The sequence below is a fragment of the Rhodnius prolixus genome, unplaced genomic scaffold (assembly GCF_049639745.1).
Source record: "Rhodnius prolixus isolate KJV_2025 unplaced genomic scaffold, Rpr scaffold_5, whole genome shotgun sequence".
NCBI classification, from domain to species: Eukaryota; Metazoa; Arthropoda; class Insecta; order Hemiptera; family Reduviidae; genus Rhodnius; species Rhodnius prolixus.
The window spans coordinates 38,987,130-39,008,277 of record NW_027411624.1 but is presented as its reverse complement, the minus strand read 5'-3'; the positions used below and the strand labels follow the sequence as shown (position 1 = coordinate 39,008,277).

General features: G+C 32.0%; 2 protein-coding genes and 1 long non-coding RNA gene across 5 annotated transcripts; 2 read left to right on the top strand and 1 right to left on the bottom strand.

The window, feature by feature from the left end:
- Positions 1 to 2,521: 2,521 nt before the first annotated feature.
- Positions 2,522 to 5,188, bottom strand: LOC141458345 (uncharacterized). The gene is made up of 2 exons (XR_012460891.1): positions 4,321 to 5,188; positions 2,522 to 4,099 (listed from the first exon to the last, which is right to left on the bottom strand). It is a non-coding gene; the product is annotated as an uncharacterized lncRNA (long non-coding RNA).
- A 608-nt stretch (positions 5,189 to 5,796) lies between these two features.
- On the top strand, positions 5,797 to 12,419 carry LOC141458327 (uncharacterized). Of its 3 annotated transcripts, none has more exons than XM_074136168.1 (3): positions 5,797 to 5,936; positions 6,080 to 6,250; positions 7,594 to 12,419. In XM_074136168.1, the coding sequence occupies exon 3, from the start codon at positions 8,806 to 8,808 to the stop codon at positions 9,511 to 9,513; it is 708 nt and encodes a 235-aa protein (XP_073992269.1). In that variant the 5' UTR covers positions 5,797 to 5,936; positions 6,080 to 6,250; positions 7,594 to 8,805; the 3' UTR covers positions 9,514 to 12,419. The 3 variants fall into 3 exon arrangements, with proteins under 3 accessions (XP_073992269.1, XP_073992268.1, XP_073992266.1); XM_074136167.1 differs by having other exon boundaries at positions 5,833 to 5,972; XM_074136165.1 differs by having other exon boundaries at positions 5,844 to 5,985.
- A 5,224-nt stretch (positions 12,420 to 17,643) lies between these two features.
- LOC141458328 (uncharacterized) lies at positions 17,644 to 18,440 on the top strand. Its single transcript, XM_074136169.1, has one exon. It carries the CDS (start codon positions 17,681 to 17,683, stop codon positions 18,356 to 18,358), a length of 678 nt encoding a protein of 225 aa, XP_073992270.1. The 5' UTR covers positions 17,644 to 17,680; the 3' UTR covers positions 18,359 to 18,440.
- Positions 18,441 to 21,148: the final 2,708 nt, after the last annotated feature.

Here is a 21,148-nt window from a genome sequence, read left to right as displayed (position 1 = left end):
CGAATCCAGCAGCTGACCCTTGGATTTTCTCTTCCTAGGAGCTTCTTACAGCTCACTGTCCGGTGATGGACAGTGTTGTCTGTAACGAGAGAACACTGTCCGGAGGCCGGCAGTGCACTGGAAAAAGCTCCGGGCGCTAATGACCTCAGCTGTTGATGCGCAAAAAAAAAAAAAAAAAAATTCAAATTTATATTCTACTATTATTAGATAAGTTAGCGCCGCAAAATTGAGTCTAACTGTTACTTACTAATGAGTAAACTAAAAAACAAAACTGAATAATCCCCATTTCGTCTTATTTAGATTAGATTTAATTAAATATGTTTCATCATACAACTTTGATTCTGAAAATGTAACATACAACCTTGTAATATTGAGCTAGCGAAATATAAAGTTATTTCTGGATATTACAACATTAAATTTATCCATACTAAATTACCTTAATGTTGTCCAGGATTGTAGGCTGAAAGAATAACTTATGTTCCTGTTCGACAATATTTTTGGGGACTATGAAAATTGTGATGATGATTTAGAATTATTGCACTCTAAAACTTGTTTTGAGATTTAAGAGATAGAATAAGAATTACAGATCTCAGTAGCGGGGAAAGTAATGAAGTGAATCGTAGGAATAATTCTCCATAATTTCTAAAATTGTATTGATCATCTGCATCACTTTGGAGTAAATTAACTCTTAAATTATTTCTACAAGGTTGAATTTATTCAAAATGTTGCAGTTACAATCGCGGTGCCTTCTTTGGGTAAGAAATCAATCGGGGCATATCAATAGATTATAGTTTGGCACAAATAGTTTTTTTTTTTTGTTTTTTGCTACTGATCTGGTGCAAGTTGTAATCAAAATGCACGTGAAATAGATAAGACACGTTGTTCCCCGAAAGAAAGTTCACTACATTATGGGAATTTTAGTTTTAGTATTAAAAGTAAACAATGTGGAATATATGTGGTGTTCTAATTATTAGTGGTTTAGCCTTTGCTAGTGATCCGGAAACTATAGATGCTGGCGATTCCATTTGGAATGATATTATGGATCAAATCATTAACGTTGCAAGGAGTGAAATTATTGATAACCATTTTGATTTTATAAATATTCCTGATATAGATAAAGAATTACATCAGAAAATACTCGACGTTCCGTGGACCCTAACCCTGAAGATGCACGGGATTGAACTGGGAAACATTTCTTCAATTAGCCGAAGAGGACCTGTGATTTTACATCAAGATACTATCACAGGAAATACTACTTTTTCAACCTCTATCGGTCTTGATAAGTTGGTATTCAAGAGTCGTCAATTTAATTTAAAAACGTTTGGTATTACAGTTTCTGGATTGTTGAATGCAAATTGTACAAATAATGAATTGGAGTTCAGTTCATCATTTTTTGTAAATGAACAAGATAATTGCAAAGTTCACATCAACTGGGCAAGAATAACTAAATTACATGGTTTCATAGTTCGTTTAGAGCCTAGTGGTGTAGTTAATTGGCTTGCACAATATATTATTAGTTTTATATTGAATCATTTTTCATCTTATGTGATTGAACTAATTAATGTTGATTTAGCAGATGGATTGAATGCATTTTTGAGTAATATTAATGTTTGTAATTACCTTCCATTTTAATTATTTATTTTGTTAATACCAACATTAAATGTAGCTTTCGTTTTTCTTAATATTTGAAGTAAATTCCATTTGCAATGCTGATTTGTTACTCACGAGTTTTTTTTTTTTTTAACATCCCTCATTTTAATTACAATGATCTTTTATCTCGGATTACAGCAAATTTTCAGAGTTAAATAAATGTGGAAATTTTAAAAATAACTACTTAAAAACAACCACAATTGAGAAATAATTATCCATTCTAGTAAATGTTTTTTCTTTCTCTAACTATAGAGTAGCAAGAGTAGTTATTAATCTTGCTGATTTTAGATTTTGAGTTTTAACCAAAAATATCTGTTGTGAGGTCTCCTGAGTTCGAAAAATTGGTTTTTACAAATTTATCTCCCTCTCTCACTCTCTTTCTCTGTCTGTCTGCTGTAACTGAAAAATATAAAGTCGCAGAAATTTCAAATTTGATATTTATACCTTAGAGAGGTTTACAAACGATGCCACAATGTTTTTGTTAAAAATCAGTCAACCCTAAGTTATCACATAACTGAATAGACTTTTCAGTTTTTAAGATTTTCTCTAAAACAGCTTCTTCAATTTAATCGAGATATATATATATATATATAAACAAAAAACAAACGCAGATCTAAAACTTTTATTTGAAAAAATTTTCCAGAAAAATTCTACTTCTAGAAGGGAGACGAAACTTTACCTCATTATGAAGTGTCATTACCGTTTTGTTATTTTGGTTTACAATTTGTATTGTATTAATAAACTAATTTCAACTAATTTTAATCAAAAACTTTTATTGGAAATGTTATTATCAGAAATTCTATTAAGAATACCTGTTTGAGGAAAGGTGGCTAAGTTTTTAAGGTGTTAAACATTAAATAATGACTCAAACTTGGGAGTAGAAGAAAATGATTTATTTAGAATTTAGAGTAAATATATACATTTACAGATTTGTTTAGATTAACAACAAAATTCAATAGAAGTCCAAGATCCGAATATTTCTTTTAAGAGTGATAGATTTCTCAGTCAAGAGAACTACTATATCATCGGCACTACATCAAAGTGTGCATATCCCAACCTCACACCACCTTCGAAAGCCATTCATAAATCGCTCATAAATGACTTGGCTAAGAAGGCAACCCAGACGAAGAAGATTTTTAACTCTGAAAAACTCGATGATCGTATCTTACCTCCAACAGCAAAAGAAGCTTCTAAATAAATATTCTTTTAAGGTATCATTACAATTTGAAGATAACTCCTGATTAGAAACTTTCTAAAACGAAGATCTGCAGTACATCGAGTCAAAGGTTGCCTTGAAATCGTTAAAAAAGCAATAGAACTTGCCAACTCGACAAATTATTGTATTCATCAAAAGAAGCAGGTTATCAAAAGTAGAAAAATTCCAACGAAAGCCGGGCTGACTTTCGCTGAGAAGACACCCAGTCACAATGAAAGATTCTAGAGAAGAAGCAGGTTCCCCGTGAAAATTTCATCATCCACACTACCCTTCTTGAACAAAGAAAAAATAAATTATTCACCAAAAGTAGCCGTACATCTTATTTTAAAAAAATGTGACTTGTTTTCTCGAAAAATATCCGGAAACCAGAAGACATTATTTTTAGCCTTGTCCAGTAGCGAATTTAACTTTTCGGAAATAAAAATAGAATTCAGGTTAACAGAATGATTATCAGAATCAGCATAAATAACTTGACAAGCTGAAGAACCGGAATCAAGAAAGTTTAGAAATGTAATGCAAACTTCCTCATTGATATATATCAGCTGTAGGTAAAATATTGCTTTTACTATAATATAGGAAATTAAATGCCAAAAATCTTTAAAACTGGTAAAGTAAATGAACTTTTTGTTCGTACAAAAATTTTATTCGAATTATTAGCCTACAAGTAGGCATTCCAAGGAAAATCTGACGGACAATCGAAATAATTTAAGCAGAGCAGAAAATTTCATCTTTGCCTTCAAACAATGGGCCAGCCATTCTTTCGGAAGACTCTCACACACGAAGCAAACCTCTTCTAAAATCTTTAAGAATTAATTCAGATAAAACAACTAATTGAATTTCGAAAGGAAAATCAAAAACTTCACTAGAATTAACTTCTAAAGCTGCCCCGTGATGAGCTACTTCTTCTTATCCAAAACTAAATGACTTTACATTGGCGGAGCCCCAGCACACTGATAGCGAAAGTGCAAAAATTTAAAAATCCTCTGATAGTATATTAATTTCAAACACACCTGGCATAAATCAATGGAAACGCCATAGACATCAATGACAGAGCTCCCCATACTGGCCATGTATTGCAGATATCGTCAAATCTGCCATTCAAAAAATTATTAAATTGTAATTACCACTAATTTTAATGAACTTTTCCCTCTTCCATTGAGCATCACATCCTTAGTATTGATCATAGAAAAGCAACTATTTGGATTACTGTTGCAACAGATCGTGTGAAAGAACCTGCAAACAACCAATTCTTGCATTATAATCTCCAATCATCACAATTTGTAATGAGAAAATATAGCTTAAAAATAACATGTCTCAGTAAAATTATCTTAACAAAAGTTTCAATTCAAGTACATAATAGAAAACATTTGCGAGAAGACAGTAATTATCATGAGAATTAAATTATTACCTTCTAAAATAAAACTATCTAACAGGGGTAACTAATTTTTACTTACCTATAATAAATCTGCTTCCAGAATCGGGTTGTAGTAGAGAGGAACTATCAACATCTCTCACCAAGAGACCAACCAGAAAGTGAAGACTATTTTCGGGACTGGTCAGGACCTAAACTTTAAAAAAAGGTCATAAAAGGAATTCTTGCTAAAAATTAAATAAAATAGGGACTCCTCATTGGGAATTGGTCTATCAATTCTTTAGGGATCTAAATTATACAGACATTCCCTAAAACACATTGACCTTTAGGCGCAGCTAGTATATACATCAAAGGAAATCTGGAGCTCCTAAAGCACAAAATGTTCACCTTGCAAACATAAAATATATTCATCTCGAGATTAACTCAATCTTACAGCAGCATTCGATTTTACAACCACTTGCTCTCGTAACTAATATCTATTATGTGGAAGTCTAGTGCCATTTATTGATTTCATTTCTAAATATCATGGTACATCAAGATTACCTTTAACTAAAACAATAAAAACATGCAATTACATACCTTCAGCCAGCTAAGTAATCATCATTTGCGTTTACCCCCATATTTCCAGCTACTTAAACTTAATAATGAGTCTCAAGTCTTTGTTCCAAATTTATTCCAATTCTTCAATCAATACCCAAACAAGGCAACTGAAAATTTAAATGAAACTTCCAAAATGAATTCAATCAAGATTAAATTTGTATAATCTATTCACGCAAACATATCTAAAAAGTAAAGAAAGGTTAATAAACAAAAATATCTCATTAATAAACATAAACACCTCTACAACAATACTATTTTCGGAGTTCCTAAACATTATTTATGCAGCAAATATTATTCTTAAAACAGTGATATATAAATAACATATCACTTTTAATTTGCATGAGAATAAAATCAGATTGATGGTGACCGTTTAAAAGTTTTTTTAAATCCTGTCCTCCATAGTAAATTACACTGACTCTCAAGCATTACACTTATAACATAACCTTCACGTCTTACCTTCTGTAAGGCTACATACAAAAGAATTCGTCACCATTATTACTGTTGTAAAAAAAAACATATCTTTATGTTTATAGTGAAACACCAACATTTACTTTAAGTACAATGAATTGTTTCTGAAAGTTGATGTTAACGTAGATTATGAGTGATGCAAGTAAATTATTATCGTTCTCTCTAAGAACGAAATCAGGAATCGTAGTTTTAAGTAGCTATTATAAGTGAAGTGAAATCTAAATTTTATCAATTTTAACCGGTTTTTATTAGAACCAAACGAATTTGAGAAGATATTAGAATCTCAATTAACTAATGATGAACATTCTAGGAACATGATTATAATTATGGATTCATTGGTCTATCTCTTACTTCTGCTTGATATGAATTCACTTGGCCACAGTTTTAAAGGAGTAGTAAATCAAATTCAAGTAAATTTTCAATGATTTCGTTTTTATATTTTTGAAATTTAATCTGAGCTTTAAAATTTTGGATTTATTTTTAGAGGCGAGCAGGAAACAAATCATGACTGTTTCACACACAATATTTCTACAAGAAGTTAATGTTGAATTGTGACAACTTAATTGCATGCCTAAAAATGTAATTACATTGGAACTAAACGCCAAGGAAAACTTAAATTTAATAATTGCTGTGCGTAGAGAACCTTGTGGAAAAATCTTGATAGATGTACAGATGAAATGTATTACTCTTAAGTTGTGATATTGTTATTTTAATTTTTCTAATACTTAACTTTCTTAGCCTTATGGTTTTATTTATTTGCAAAATTTTTTCAGGGTGTGGCTTGAATCAAATGAAAATGTAACTTGAGAAATTTTTTAAGAATCAACCTACGGATGAACCCATTGCAAAACCAAATCCAGTGGGACTACTTCCCTTTAACTCACATTTATTAGATGATCATGAAAAGCAGTCTATAGAAACTGAGTGATACTGTTTTACATAAAGTTAGTATGCATATATATATAAATCATTAAAAAAAAAGTTGCTTCATAACATTCTAAAATGAGACTAGTCGACAAATAATTTTCCCTAACCACTTGAAAAAAAAATGTACGCAATCATGCAGGAATTCTTGAATTTTCACCTTATGTATACATATCGACCAGGCGTTTGTAATCGTCCGAAAGAATTTATTCATCATTGCTCTTAATCATTAAATTGAAGAGTGTTTAAATTTGATATTTGACTTAAGTACATGGACGACAAGAAAGAAGCTTTTAGACAAACTCTCCCAACCAAAATTGCTTCTTTATTGAATCATTTATATCCTTGTTGTATAAACAGCTACAACGAGTTTCTTTAAACTGCTGTACTAATGCCTCAATCAGTATTCTCTGAAAAAAGTTTCAAAATTTGTGATGGGTTACGTTTAAGTGCAAATGATTATCTCCAGGAAATGACAGAAAAATAGAAAAAGCCAGTTTCAAAATCCTATCCTTTCGCACTTCTGGTGGACTGATACTCACCCAATTAGAAATTATCGTTAGTTATTAGTTATTCCATTGTACTAAATATTATGCAAGTAATATTGGAACCTAAGTTATTCTTGTTGCTAAGTGAGATCCCCACGGAATACCCACGAACAATAAAATAAGATCTTTCTGCGATTTATTTTTTATGTTGATTTATCGTTTTTTTGTGCGATTTCCCAAAAAAGGTTGATTTGCCCAGAGTCCGTTATGCCCATTATGTGTAGTACGTGAATTAGTGCGTCTACTTCGTATTTCTTGACACTGCTCTCCAGTTGTGCACGCCCAAAATCTCAACATCCGTCCAACGTTGTCATAGACAATCTCTTCTCCCAATTCTATCCAGGCTTCCCTAAAAAAACTGATTTCGGCAAGTTATATTCTGGCATCGCCTGCAATAAGCCCCACCCTCTTTTAATCATTCGACTTTGATAAAGTTCACCTGTACTTTCGTATCCTAATATATTCTCGGCATCAGTGTTGTCTTTCTTGTGCCCTGAGCTTTCTTTCTTTTTCCGCCGTAAATTTTCTTTACAACTGATCTACAAAATTATTTTTGAATATTTGAGCCTCTGTGTACAATAAGCTACAGTTTTTCTGACGTCAAAAGATAATGACTACAAATATTCGTTTTCTTTCATGTAAAAAATTGAAGTCCTAACTCAACAAGAACTAAAATCCAAAAACACGAAGTCCCATTTCTCTTCCTTTTTTTAATTAGAGTTATGAACTTAGCAACTTCTTTCAACATATCTGTACTACAAGCAACTATTACCTCTTCTTCATCATAGGCACAAACCTTCCACATCTTGTTCTAGGTTTGTCACGTCCAAACTTGATGTTCTGCTTTACTCCTTCTTGCGCCGCCTCGTGGTGAGCCTTATTGAAAAGTATGGCCATGAGGTCGTCATCTTGAGGAACACGACATTTTATATCGAATTCATCTCCGATTTTGTTCCTACTTTAAATCTGCTTCTCATATGTTCTAGGTTCCACAGAACGTAAACTGAATTAATTGTATTGGTTATTGAGATATGTGTTTTTTTTGTTTCTTATTAGAGTGTATTATAGATTAATTACTTGTGTGGCAATCAACAACCTTGGAACATTAATTATTGAAATTATTTAACCAAAAAAATATATATATAAAAAGCATGCAATAAATTAGGAACGCAAAAAGTTGTAAAGATGAGTGTTTTATTATTTATTTATTTCTCAGTACAAATGTTTAGTTGAGAGGAAAGACTAGAAAAATTGTCTACCGTTTAGAATTATTCAAAAATATCAAATTCTGAAAAAGAGAGTTTGGTCGTAGTGTTGATTTTATCTGTTTTTGTTAAATACATTTCAGTTCTTGACATTTTAACAAAAAGTGGTGAAAAAGTCACTTTCTAGAACCTTGGAGATGTCACAGAGATATTTTTCTCTTCTTTCTTTTAAGACCATTGTTCTTTTGAGTGGAAAGACGTAATGAAATTTCTACTGTCAAGTTATTAATCAGAATAATACTTTCATTAATTATTTACCCTCTCACTTTATTATATTATTTTTTTTTTCCAAGAATTTGCCTAATATTTTCTCTTATTATTATTTGTTAAATCATTCTAATTTTTGTTTTATTAAATTCTACTTTAGTTTTATACTATAAAAATCTCACTTGAAAAAACTCACAGTTTATCTTAACACATTTCTGTTTGAAGTGACCAATTTCAGAAAGCATAAAAGAAATTTAAACAAAAAATTTTTACGTGCCTCTTTATCATGACCCTAACAACCGAATACAGATGATAAGCTACCAATCTAAATTTTTGCCACTGTTTTGTTATTGAAGTTACATACTTCTGAAATCATTCGATATGACATCATCATAATCGTTGGTTCGTTGACCGAGGATTGCGAGAGAGAAGCTGTGAAAGATCTATTGAATGTGCAGTTATCTCAAGTAGGAGGTGATTTCCAATAGATAAGATACGTGGGAGTAAAATTTGTGAATAATTGAACCGGATGTTACTGTTTTAGTTCAATTAAAAATGATGTTGTTTGTGCTATACTTATTTATCGGTTGTACTTTTGGTGATGAAGTTACGAAGGATATTGGTGATTCAGCTTGGGATGAAATTATTGATCAGACTATTGATACTGTAAGGAGTAAGATTGTCAGTCTCAATATGGATACAGTACCTGTTCCTAATATAGAGAAACATATCCCTAATTACATACTTGGCTTCATAACATCGTACACTACTGTGATTACTCAAGGGGCTACGTTGGAGCACATTACTTCTATTAGCCGAAAAGGACCTGTGACTGTATTACAAGATGATGCTACTGGAAATATTACCATTTCAACAACTTTAGGACTTGATAATACGTTTTTTTATTGTCCTAAACTTTATCTACAACTAATTGGTATTAAAGTGGCTGGGACATTAAGCGCAACTTGTGGTGCTAACGAATTAGAGATCAGTTTATCGCTAATTGCAGATAAACAAAATAATTGTAAAGCATACTTCAATTGGGCTAGAATTACTAAACTTGAAGATTTCTCAATAACTATCACTCCAGCTAGGTTAGCTAATTTGATTGCTCAACGTATTTTTGATTATACCAATGTATTATTTAAAAATGGATATTCATCTAAAATAAGAGAGCTTATAAATCCATATTTGGCAGAAAAATTAAATGCTGCTGTCAGCAATGTTGACTTATGTAATCACCTGCCTATTTTTTTTAATTAAGTTGGAAAGACGTTATTTTATAATAAGTTAAAATGTTTATATTTTTGGTTTAAACCAGAGAGTCTATCAGAATTATTACTATGAAGTAATCCGTAATACTTTCCTTTTTAGAAGGAGAAGTAGATCATATGTAAATATGTTATTACTATTAATCGGAAATAAGTTAATTGTAATTTTTTCTCAGTTTATGGTAACTTCTACTTGTAACATCTAAAATGTTTGAAGTGATGCAATTCGAAGTCGATTGTAGTAATCAGTGGTTTTTCTTAAAAAAAACAACAACAACAGTTTTTGCTAAATATTGTTATCTGAAGTTTGAAGAAGTTCGAAATAGATAAGACATTAAAGTTCTAAGTGAGTACAAAATAGAGTCAGCTCTTATTATTTTTGAATTTACTAAAAATTTTGTTGTCTACATACGATTATATTAATTGAATGTGCTTTATGTGAGAGGTCCTATCGAAGAATGTTGATGATTCACATTTGGATGTATTATAATCAGGCTTTTTACGCAAATAATGTTTTTTTCCTTTTTAAATAAACAGATTTAGTATTTGAAGTTTTGCTTTTTCCCTTTTGTTATATTGCTGTTATACTAAGACTACTTTTTAAAAACTATTTTATCGCCCGTTAGCGACACTTTATGTGCTATTTCTTTTACTGATGTACTGAATGCCCAATTACCTAGACAATATGTACTAATACTTATCAAAGTCTCCGGAGGGCCCCACACGCATGGAATTAACTTGGTCTAATTTTTTAGCTAAGACAGTATACAATTTATGAGAATGTTTATGACTCTTGAATCTAGATTAGTGATCTTTTTTCTTATAATCAACTTCAGCACAATCGTATTGCAATTAGTTCTGCCCGAAAGACATGGATATGTATACATGTGAATGTACAAGTGTTTATATACTATTTTAATGACAACTGTTACTTTAATTTATTTGTGTAAGTAATATCAGAAATTAAAGTATAAAACTTTAATACAAAAAATAAACGAATCTAAAATAAAAAAAGGTTATTAAATGGAAAACTTTATGTTAAACACTTGTAATACAATTGTATGTGTTTTCAATTTTGTTTGAAGTAAGTTTTTTTATCGGAAAAACTTTTTACTCAATGGATTGTACTCTCTCTCGATAATGGCTCCTTTCTTGATTCATATTACCTACTCATAGATTCTAAACGTTTCTTGAAAAATTCGATTTTAGAGCGGTACTTGTGAGAGATTGGTGGGTAGACTTTTCTGTAAGGTTATATTTAGTACGATGCAGGCTACAAGCAGACACCCGAAGGCCAGTTCCTTGCCCTTTCAATTATGGCCTCCGTGTGTCTGAATTCTTTTCGAAACCTTGGATTTTTATTTAACCTGTTAAGTGTGTTTGACGTGTACACACCTCAAACCAAATCTCTATTACGGTGCGTTCGACGTGTATACTCGTGAAAAATATAAAATTGCCATTAACTATAAAAACTCGAAATTTTAATAAAATACAATAAGAATATTATTTGGTGGGTTCATCAATGCAAAGTTATTATTTTTTGTATTTTACCAGTAATGTACCAAATGTATTTCATTTAATGTATGAGATGACCGACTCCCCCGATGGTCGATGGCCAGGAGGCAGTCTTGAATAAAGACTATTATTATTATTATTATTATCATTTGGTGGGATGTTTCCTTTATCTTACCAATAGAACTGCGGTGGGAGTCAGCCAAATGATAAGTGGTTGGTACATGTTTTGGTCTCCGCATTAGAGATTGGGAATTACGCACACAAATAGAAGCTCTCAACCCTTGTGCAATGCTGTTTTTACCTTAGATAGAGGTTCAGACCACAGTACGAGCATGATTTCATTTTGCTCAGGTCCGTAATAATAAACGTCGTACGCATCTTCACGTGCCTTAAATAAAAAATAGTAATAATACAGAGTTGAAACGTATAAAGAAATTTATATTTAATTTGTAACAGCTGCTCCATAGTAATGTCAAGTTAGCCGAACCCTAAACTGAATAATTGTTATCTGAAGTACGAAGATATCAAAACAAATAAGATAGCATGATCTCAAGAGAGTAATATAACAACAGAGAGCGAAATTTTATTTTAGTACCACATAGAAATGAAGATGATTATATTGTTTTTAAGTATTGGATGTGTTTTAGGTGGTGGTGCTGCAAGGGACACTGTAAACAGTAAAGCATGGGATGAACTTTTCGATCAAGCTATTGAGGTGGCGAGGAATGCAATTATTGCTCGTCATTTAGATACAATAAAAGTCCCAGATATAGATGAAGAATTAAATCAATTTTCTCTTATTTTGAAAATTCATGGAGCTGAATTTTCTGACCTTTCTTCCGTCAGCCGGAAAGGACCTTTGACTATTTTAGAAGATAATGTCACTGGAAATGTTACATTTTCAACAGCTTTGGGTCTTGATAAGTTGGCTTTAAATTGCCCTCAACTTTATTTAAAAGTAATCGGTCTTTCCTTTTCTAGATCATTCTACATAGCTTCAGCATCCAATGCAGTAGAGTTTAGTGTATCACTATTGATGGATCAACAAGATAAATGCAGAGCACATTTTAATTGGGCAAGAATTGCTAAATTTAAGGATATCACAATTAAGATTCAACCAAGTGGCCTATTTAACTGGATTGCTGAACATCTTGCCAGTTTTGTAGTAAACCTTTTATCAAATTTTATTCTAGGAGGTGTCAATAGTAATATCAATTTGGCAGATCAACTAAATGTTCTTACAAGCAATATTGATTTTTGTAATATATTGCATTTATAATTTTATTATAAAAAGTAATAAACTATGCTGTTCATTTCTTAAATTTTCAGTAAAGTAAAATTTTTAATATTGAATATAAAGAAGAATAAATTCTATAAACAATCTTTTGCTGTAAAGTAGCGTTTTTCTATAACCGGAAGTCTGTTCTCAGCATTCCTCAGGTTCCTTCCTTAGCCAGCAAACTTAAGGCAGATTTGTGAGTTATTAGATCAAAAATGAAACCTAAAAAGAAGGTACGCTAAAATATTTTCGGCAATTTTAGGTATTAATACATTATTAGCTGTTAAACTTTTTATCTTTTATCTAAATACTGGTCAGAAATTTAGAGTTAGATTCCATGGAGATTAGCAAATCGGCCTATACGTCGATCCGAAGATCTTTAATAGCACTTTAGATGTTGCCTCTAACGTATTCCTCTTTAGTCCTGGCCGTTTTATTGGACTTAAAAGCGTCTGGAAAGGAAGGAGTGCTTTGGGCATGAGTTTTTCTATTCTAAAGTGCTGTTGTCTGAATAGCGTCCCGGTATTGTTGGAGCAGTAAACTAATGGTATTGACTAATAATGAACTTTTTTGTTTTTCTCTGAAAAGTGAGACTTTATCTACCATTAGGAAGAACATTTGTGTGTCCTTTGCTGCGTGCAGAACTGAACCGTTATGCTACGCTATAAATTGCTTAGGTCTTTTAGCCCGCCTGGACAACTGATGAAATTACGTCTCTGGGATTGATTATTCTTCCCTAGTCATATAAATTATACTTACTAGTAATAAGACGCCAATAAGGTAGCCAAACGGTTAGAGACGAGGCGAAGCTAAGAAGTATTGTGGTTCTGGCCTTGGATTTCATTTAATGATTAATAAAAGGAATTTGCAGTAAAGTATGTTCGCTAGTCGCGTTCGTCCACGACACGTAAAATGTTAGTTATTCTTAATTTATTGTACAACCTGGTCGTCTAAATCATTTTTAAACATTTCATCAGACAAAATCTCCTTTAAAAAGTAATTATCGTATCCAGAATTGAAGAATAGTTTTAAAATGAAAATTAATACATTTACAACTCGACTGCCCAAACTAAAATTTTGGGTGCACCTCTGACCAATACATGATAAATAATATTGTCATTTAATAAGCGTGAGGGCTTAATAAGATAGGTACTTGTTAATTACTATATAATGTTTCAATTATATGAAGTATTAATTGTAAGTGTATCAAATAAACAGCCTGCAATATCACACTGCTTTAATCTCATCCTTGGAGTGAAATGGATCCAAAAAAACTTGTTGATAAATAAGATAGTATAAAGCGAAGGTAGTTTTATTGGCCACGAACAGTAGAAATTGGTTTCTACTAAATATATCATCTTTGTTTACGCTTCATCTAAATTCAATGTTCAAGAACTATTTAATGTTGATTACAAAATTTACAGATAAAATTTAGTGACCAATTTTTACCTGGTACAAGTAACCTTGCCCTCCAACATCAAATTTATCAGTAAATTATTAACAAGCTGGCCAGAATCATATTTTGATATTTAGTAAACGACTTTTATCTGTATTAGTATTTTCTTCGGTAAAATTTAATTAAATAATCTGAATTATCTTATAGTCGTTTAGTTTTTTGTCCTCTTTAAAATCCAGTACGATATATTGCGTTTTATTGCGCCTAATCTTAAAAATACAAGGAAATTACTAATAATGGCTACTTTAATTGCAACAAATACTTTAAAAAAAACTTGAAACATCTTCACAGTGGAGCAATTTAAAATCTTTATTATATTATTTTTAAAGTCGCTCAGCTTTCAGTGACTACCAAACCATAAGATTTTTGCTTAACTAAGACCTTTGCTGGCTACATTGATAAATGTGCTCTCCATGTGCAGATTCGACCTGAATCTCACTTTAGCTCTTAGTTTCAGTATTGGACTGGTTAAATAATTTTTCCTTACGACTTTTTCCCACATTTCGTTGGAACGTTTTACTACATTTATTTTGGCAGGCCAGGGGAGAATTTTATAATTGAAAATGAATTTGATCTAATCTCGTAATTTTTGTTTTATGGCTCTATAGTTCATTTGATTTAAAAGGCTTCAACCATATAAGAGGAATACTCACTACTTGTTATTATTTTTTATCACTAATTCCTATTTAATCTTGAAAAAAGGAGGGGTCATTTGTTTAAAAATTCACCCATCCATTCGCCCAAAAATAGCGGTGAATTGGGCAATTTTAATAACTTTATCTTTTTCAATCTATAATTTATAGCCGTTATTTTGTTTAGTGATTACAAGATATTCTTTCTCAGATGATCTCTTTTTCTGTTTTAATGATTAATTTTAATTTTTGCAGTTTTTACTGCAGAACATGAAATTATCACAATTGGAGTGTACATAATTTCTAAAAGCTAGTTTTCTTACATCTATTATTCCTCCAAACTGTCTTCTGTTGTCAGTTAAATGGATGGATTTTCCACTGGCTGCCTTTAAAGCAATTATACGAGGAACCTGCAGCTTCAAAGTCCTAAAATTCCGTCTACTCATATATTTGATTAATTTACGAGTAGAGTTAATAATAATTGGAATACGATTGGTACCCATTGTGCCACCTAAGAGATTCTAGGTAAATCTGGGATGTTAGTTGTGGTTAACATATCGAAAATCTATAGGATTTCTAAGATTAAATTTTCAACTAATGTAGCGAACCATCAAAGGTTTCGGATATGCTTTTATTACATTTACTCCACTCTGAGCAGACGATGTTGTTCCTTAAATTGTTATACAGCAATATAATATAATCACTGTTGCATTACCACGGTATCTTCATAAGCCACTATCATATTGTCTTCAATGTTAAATCAATTTTTAATTTATTTATTAACTAAGTTTTTTAAATAAAATTTGTGTGGCAGCCTTACCCTCTGACGGGTTATTTCTTAAAATGTTTAACCATGAAAATTGTAATTATTGAGTTAGTTTTGAATCAAAGGAGCATTTTTTATGACAGAACAATTTTTACAAGATTAATAAATGTTTACACTATATACAGTTGGGTCTTTCTTAGATGCTAATTTATTTGTGCTAGATTACTACTACTAAAGTTCATAGCTTCATTCAAACTATCAATTCTTTCTTTGATATAATATTTTCCAATTTATCTTCAGACAAGTCATTTATTTCATCCGCATTAACACACTATAGTGTTAAGAACACCGCTTCAAAAATCATCTCTAAATTATTGTTAGATTGAAGTGAGCCCATTGTTTTTTTTTTTATCTGATACCCGATGGGAGTTAGAAGGAAATAAATCCTGCTGGGATACTTGTTTCCCTATTTCTTTGGTAAAAAAAGCATAATTTATTTTTTTGCTAATCATAAACAGGAGGGATTTCTCTCATCGTTTAGTAGTACTTGTAACTGTGAAGCAAAATTTCTGTTAGAAGTTTTATTTAATAAAGGGAATTCTATGAGTTTGTCTAAGGCAGACGTCTCTTCCCTAGCCAGGGATGAGAATGAATTTTTACTTTCGAGATAATTTCTCACATCCTTGTAAGGTGTACTATTTTCGCCATTTAAGTTTAACAGTTTAAGGACTTTTTTTTTTATACGTTGGGCAGAGTTCGTGGCTGGTTGCTAAGTGGACAGCACTTACTAAAAAAACAGCATTTGCCCAAGAATAACTTCTTTAATCTCTTCTCCTTATCTGATGAATCGTTATCAACGTCTGATGTCTAATATTAGATCTGACGAATTTATTTGCTGACATGCCATTTATTAAAGTCAACTCTCAGCCCTGGGATTATTAATACCCAACGTTTTTATGTTGTCTACCTTAAATTAGATTTGGACGACTGGACGGGACCCATGCCCCACGGCACCGCAGCCACCAAGAGGCTTATTGTGCCTTCCCTTAAGTCTTGTAGATGAAACCTCCCCTTCTAAGAAGGTTGAGGACTTTCCCTACCAGTTCCTTCTGCGCTATAATCTCCTCTGGTCTCAAGCTACCAAAGATATCTTAGCTCAGTCTGTCGATTGCAAAGCAATCGAATAACAGGTGAGAGGCCGTTTCTTCCTCTTTCTGGTACAATCTGCACAACGGTTCCGAGCTAATAAGCCCTACCTTGTGCAGGTGCTTGTTGTCTACCTTACTTGCAATATCTACATTACCATACTGCAGTTTCCATATTGCCGTGAGATAAATCTTGAGATTTATCTTGATTTTTACCTTTTTTTCATTTACAAACTTTCCACATTAACATGAAAATTCCCCGAATCATCCCCGATACATCTGGGTCCTATTATAAATAAAAACTAGCATTTTTATTTTTAATGCTACTTACATTTTCGTTCGTAATTTCAATAAAATAAATACGATTTAATAAAATATATGCTTCAAAAGAAAAACTTAAGGTAAAAAAACGAAAAATTAAAGCTCAAATGAAAGGAAGTAATGAAAATGGTTTCTAACTGCCTGAATGTTTGTCCTTAGCTTACTTTGAACCGCACTCCGAGGATGAGAGGCGACAGAAAAACTTCGTCTAGTTTATGTCTTCTGCGGTTTTCAATCATAAATTTTAAATTAAATACAAACTGCTGAGTCTTAGAAGCCTATAGAAGGGAAAATGACAGAGACGCAGTGATTGACAGACTTCTGGGTCAAAGTCAGAGAAAAGATTTAAATAAGAAAATTATAATGTTAATTATAATTAAAATTAATAATATAAATTTAGGATCCAGTATACACATTTAAAGAGAGATCAGAAATTATTTTAGCACTAATCTATAAAAAAGAATCTAGAATTAAATATGGAAGTTGAAACAATAAGAAATATTTATTCTTGTTCAGCTATTTGTTCCTTTGATTTATTCTATTTAATTTTTGATTTTTAGAATTTTTATTTTTAATAAAATTTATATTGCTGCAAGAATATTCTTGTTATCGTAAATAATTTTTTGTCTAAATAATATTTTATAAAACATGTTTTTAACATTTTAATTTCTTTATAAAGTTTAGCTTGATAACTAAGTTATTTATTGGCCTTAAATATTAATGACGAAGTGAATTTCATATCTGATACTTCTTTTTTATTGGGCTAGCAGAACATCTAATACACATACAGTATTATTAGATAATAATATATCCATAACTCTCAAGTGCCTCATCCATTGTATTAATGAGTTGTGTCAGTCAATCATGATCGGAAGGTTCTCCTCTGATACTTGTTAGAACAAAGTGTTACTCCGCAAATGATCTATTAAATTTTGTTATCTGAAGTATGAACATTTTCGAAATAGATAAGATAGATGTTTATCCATACATATATACATATATATAATAATGGTTGAGCGTAATTGTATTTTAGTTTGAATTAAAAATGAAGTTGATTATATTGTTTGCACTTATCAGCTATGCTTTTGGTGATACTGGATTAGTAGGCGACTCTACATGGGACGAAATCGTTGATCAGGCCATTGACGCTGCCCGGAGTGACATTATTGACAATCATTACGATATAATACATCTACCAGATATTGATGAAACTCTTCATCAGAAAGTACTTGGTATAAATCTGACTATTCCTTTGAAGATTGAAGGTGCTGAATTGTGGAATATTTCATCAGTTAGCAGAAGAGAACCGGTCACTATACTACAAGATGACGTCTCTGGAAATATCACCATTTTAACATCTTTCGGACTTGATAAGTTTATTTTAAATTGTAGTCATCTTCATTTTCATGTCTTTGCATTAAACGTTTCTGGAACTATGCATGCCAAATGTAGCTCTAATGAATTACAATTCAGTATATCACTGATTACGGATAAACAGGACAATTGCAAAGCGCACATAAATTGGGCCAGAATCACCAAATTTCAGGAATTCTTTTTACAATTACATCCATTAAATGAAGCAAATTTCTTTGCGCAACAAATTCTGAGTTTTATATTGAATTTATTTCCAAAAAAAGCAATTGATCTTATCAATAGTGATTTGACAAATAAATTAAACACGTTTATTAACAATGTTGATGTTTGTAGTTATCTTCCAGTTTAATTGTTAATGATAATGAAAAACATATTAACATCAAATATAACAAATACAGTTCCTTATACTTTTTAATAAATTATATTTTGAATATTGTGCCTTCTTAAAAAAAACCTATACCTAAAAGCAAAAAGTGTTCGCTATCTGAAATTCATATACCATTCAAAATACGAATTCACGCCCTCCGGAGTACTTTTTGTGTGGAAAGAGGTCCTCTTTGAAAGATATAGTGTTGGAATGTCGAATGAGCAAAAAAATAGTAATGGAGAAAGGTAATCATGTTCCCCATATTTTTTTAAATTTATTTATTTAGTAATTTACAATCTGTATAAATGTATACAATGACTAAATTAGAATGTGGATGAGATGGTGCGTGAAGAGCAGGAGGAGAAGTAGCGATAGCACTCTCTACAGGATATTAATGATGGTTATGGTCTTCAGACTGCAAGGAAGTCGCGAGGCCATTGGCGATTCAGTCGGCGAGGAGGATCGTTAGGAATGTCAGAGGAGGCGAGAGACAGTACGAGAGGATTAGAGCAAGTAGTGAGAGCAGTATGGAACTTTTGATATTTAGTCTTGGCGAGCGCCAGTTGTACAAATGGGGATCTTAAGGTCGTTGTGAAGAGTGAGGTTAGTCACGTAGAAAGGAGCGTCAACTATCTGTCTGCGGAGTTTTGACAGAAATGTTTGATGCAGTGTCCTTATGTTTGTAGGTTTGGCTGAACCCCACAGCTCTAGTCCGTAAATCCACATAGGTTTGAGGATTGTGTTGTACATTAAACGTTTGAGTTCTATGGGCAATTTGGAGCGTCGTCCAAGCAGGATACTTACTTCGGAAGCGTATCAATATGAGGGGCACAATCATTTACTAATCTAGGAAGTGTGGATTATGAAGAACCCGCTTAATTCATGAAGGAATGTTTGTTTTGGAATGTTACTTGGTGATTTTCAAGGATTACCGTGGAACACGAATTATTCTCTCCAAAATGCTTATATGGCTAGTTCTCACTAACCACAGCGTCCGTTTATGTAATGATGGACCAACACCCAACAAAAGTTCGAAAGAAATATTTTAGTCCTACAAAACATCCAGTTCAAGAAGGAAAACGAATGCAGAATTATGGATTGCTCCAAGGCTCTAATAATTAACCTTATACTAGGCAGACGAACTGGGCAGGTCTAATAGCCTGAATAGTCAATGGTGATGTGCCCAGAAGAATTTAAAAAAATGCAAATAGGAAATGATCGACAAAAACTACGATGGGCAATGTGGGTGAGCAGGGATGCTAGAACATAAGAAAATAGGCCATTGCGTACGTATAACAGAGGACTAGCTGAAGATCCCAGAGAGGACGCGGTAACAGTGCCACCCAGCAAGAAGATGGAGGCATGTACTTGAATTTCATTTGTTTACTTTTCTTTCTCCCCTTATTTATTTCTAAATATTTTTAGTCTTTCCTGTTTCCGTTTTCTCGTTTGTAAAATGTTTAAAATAGAGCATAATACGTTGATCAAAAAAGCAACATAGCTATCACTGGTATCCAACTTAGTAGAATATTAGATGGTTTGAACATACCTCCTTTTTTTAAAAAAACAAACTTCTTCTAGCACACATACAATACACTTATTCAAAAGACCACCATCTTCGCCTTGTTGCTCGAAGTCTGATAAGCCAGCTCTTGGCAGTATTGAGTATCATTGAACGGTTCCTTTTTTCTCCATTTTTACGTCAGTTCGTAAGACTTTTGGCAATTTTTTTTTCTTGTTAATTCAAATTTAACCCATAATAACCAATGACACCTGCGATGAATAATTTTTATGTAGTTTAGATTTTTTTATCATACTTTTACCGGTAATAATATAATTTCACAAAAGCCCATAGAGTTGTAAAATACCTTGAAAAAGTCTAAAAGCGAAGATGTTGCTTAGAATAAAATTATGTTGCCTCTCGTTCAATAAAATTTAAAGTAGCTAACTTATAATTATTATAGATCGGGAATACATCTCAGCTTTGCGGGCAATTCAAAATGGCTGCCACCTCAAGAAATTGTAAACAGTGGATCATAAAAATATGGATGAATGCAGATTGTCAGTCAATTGTTGACAGTACAAAGATTACAGCTAAAGAGATGTAGGAATTAAATGTGTCATGATCTCATGCGTGGGAATACGGAAGTACAATACATAAAAACAAAATTTTGATTAAGTTTTGCAAAAGAGTAAGTAATTGAGTATCTTTTTAATTAAAACAATTGACGCATTCACTCGCCTGATTCAATAATTTCTAACCATCTTTTATTTGCTTTTTTTACGATAATATACGTTCGTAATGTTTGGTAATATTAGATGTAAAATGAATTTTCAAGTGCTCAGAAATACATTGCCGTTTTTTAATCAAATCTGTAAGAACTAAAACTTTCTTTTTTACGACTTTGTACCAACAATCAAATACATTCATGCAGAATTCTAATCTGTACCTACACTCCAACCTCCGAAAAACACGTCACCTATACAATATATATATATATTAACACTTCGCTTCTAATTCGTGGAGCCTAACTTTTTGAATCACTTACGAGCATCACTAATACTAAAAGAAGGAAATACAGTTTCCTCCATGCCAAATTTCTAACTTAGAGGTTGTACATCCACATTTCCATGGCTTGTCGGTCATTTAGACCATAGTGGTTTGGAGTGAAATCCATTTTCTCTTGGCTTCTTTATCTAGAGATCTTTGACTATTCAATCTAGTGCAAGATAATCTGCTCTAATAGCTCGTTCTTCGACTCACCAAATGTT

What these genes read in the sequence shown, in the direction of transcription:
- LOC141458327 (XM_074136168.1), top strand. Translation starts at nt 8,806, where the DNA reads ATGATGTTGTTTGTGCTATACTTATTTATCGGTTGTACTTTTGGTGAT.
- LOC141458328 (XM_074136169.1), top strand. Translation starts at nt 17,681, where the DNA reads ATGAAGTTGATTATATTGTTTGCACTTATCAGCTATGCTTTTGGTGAT.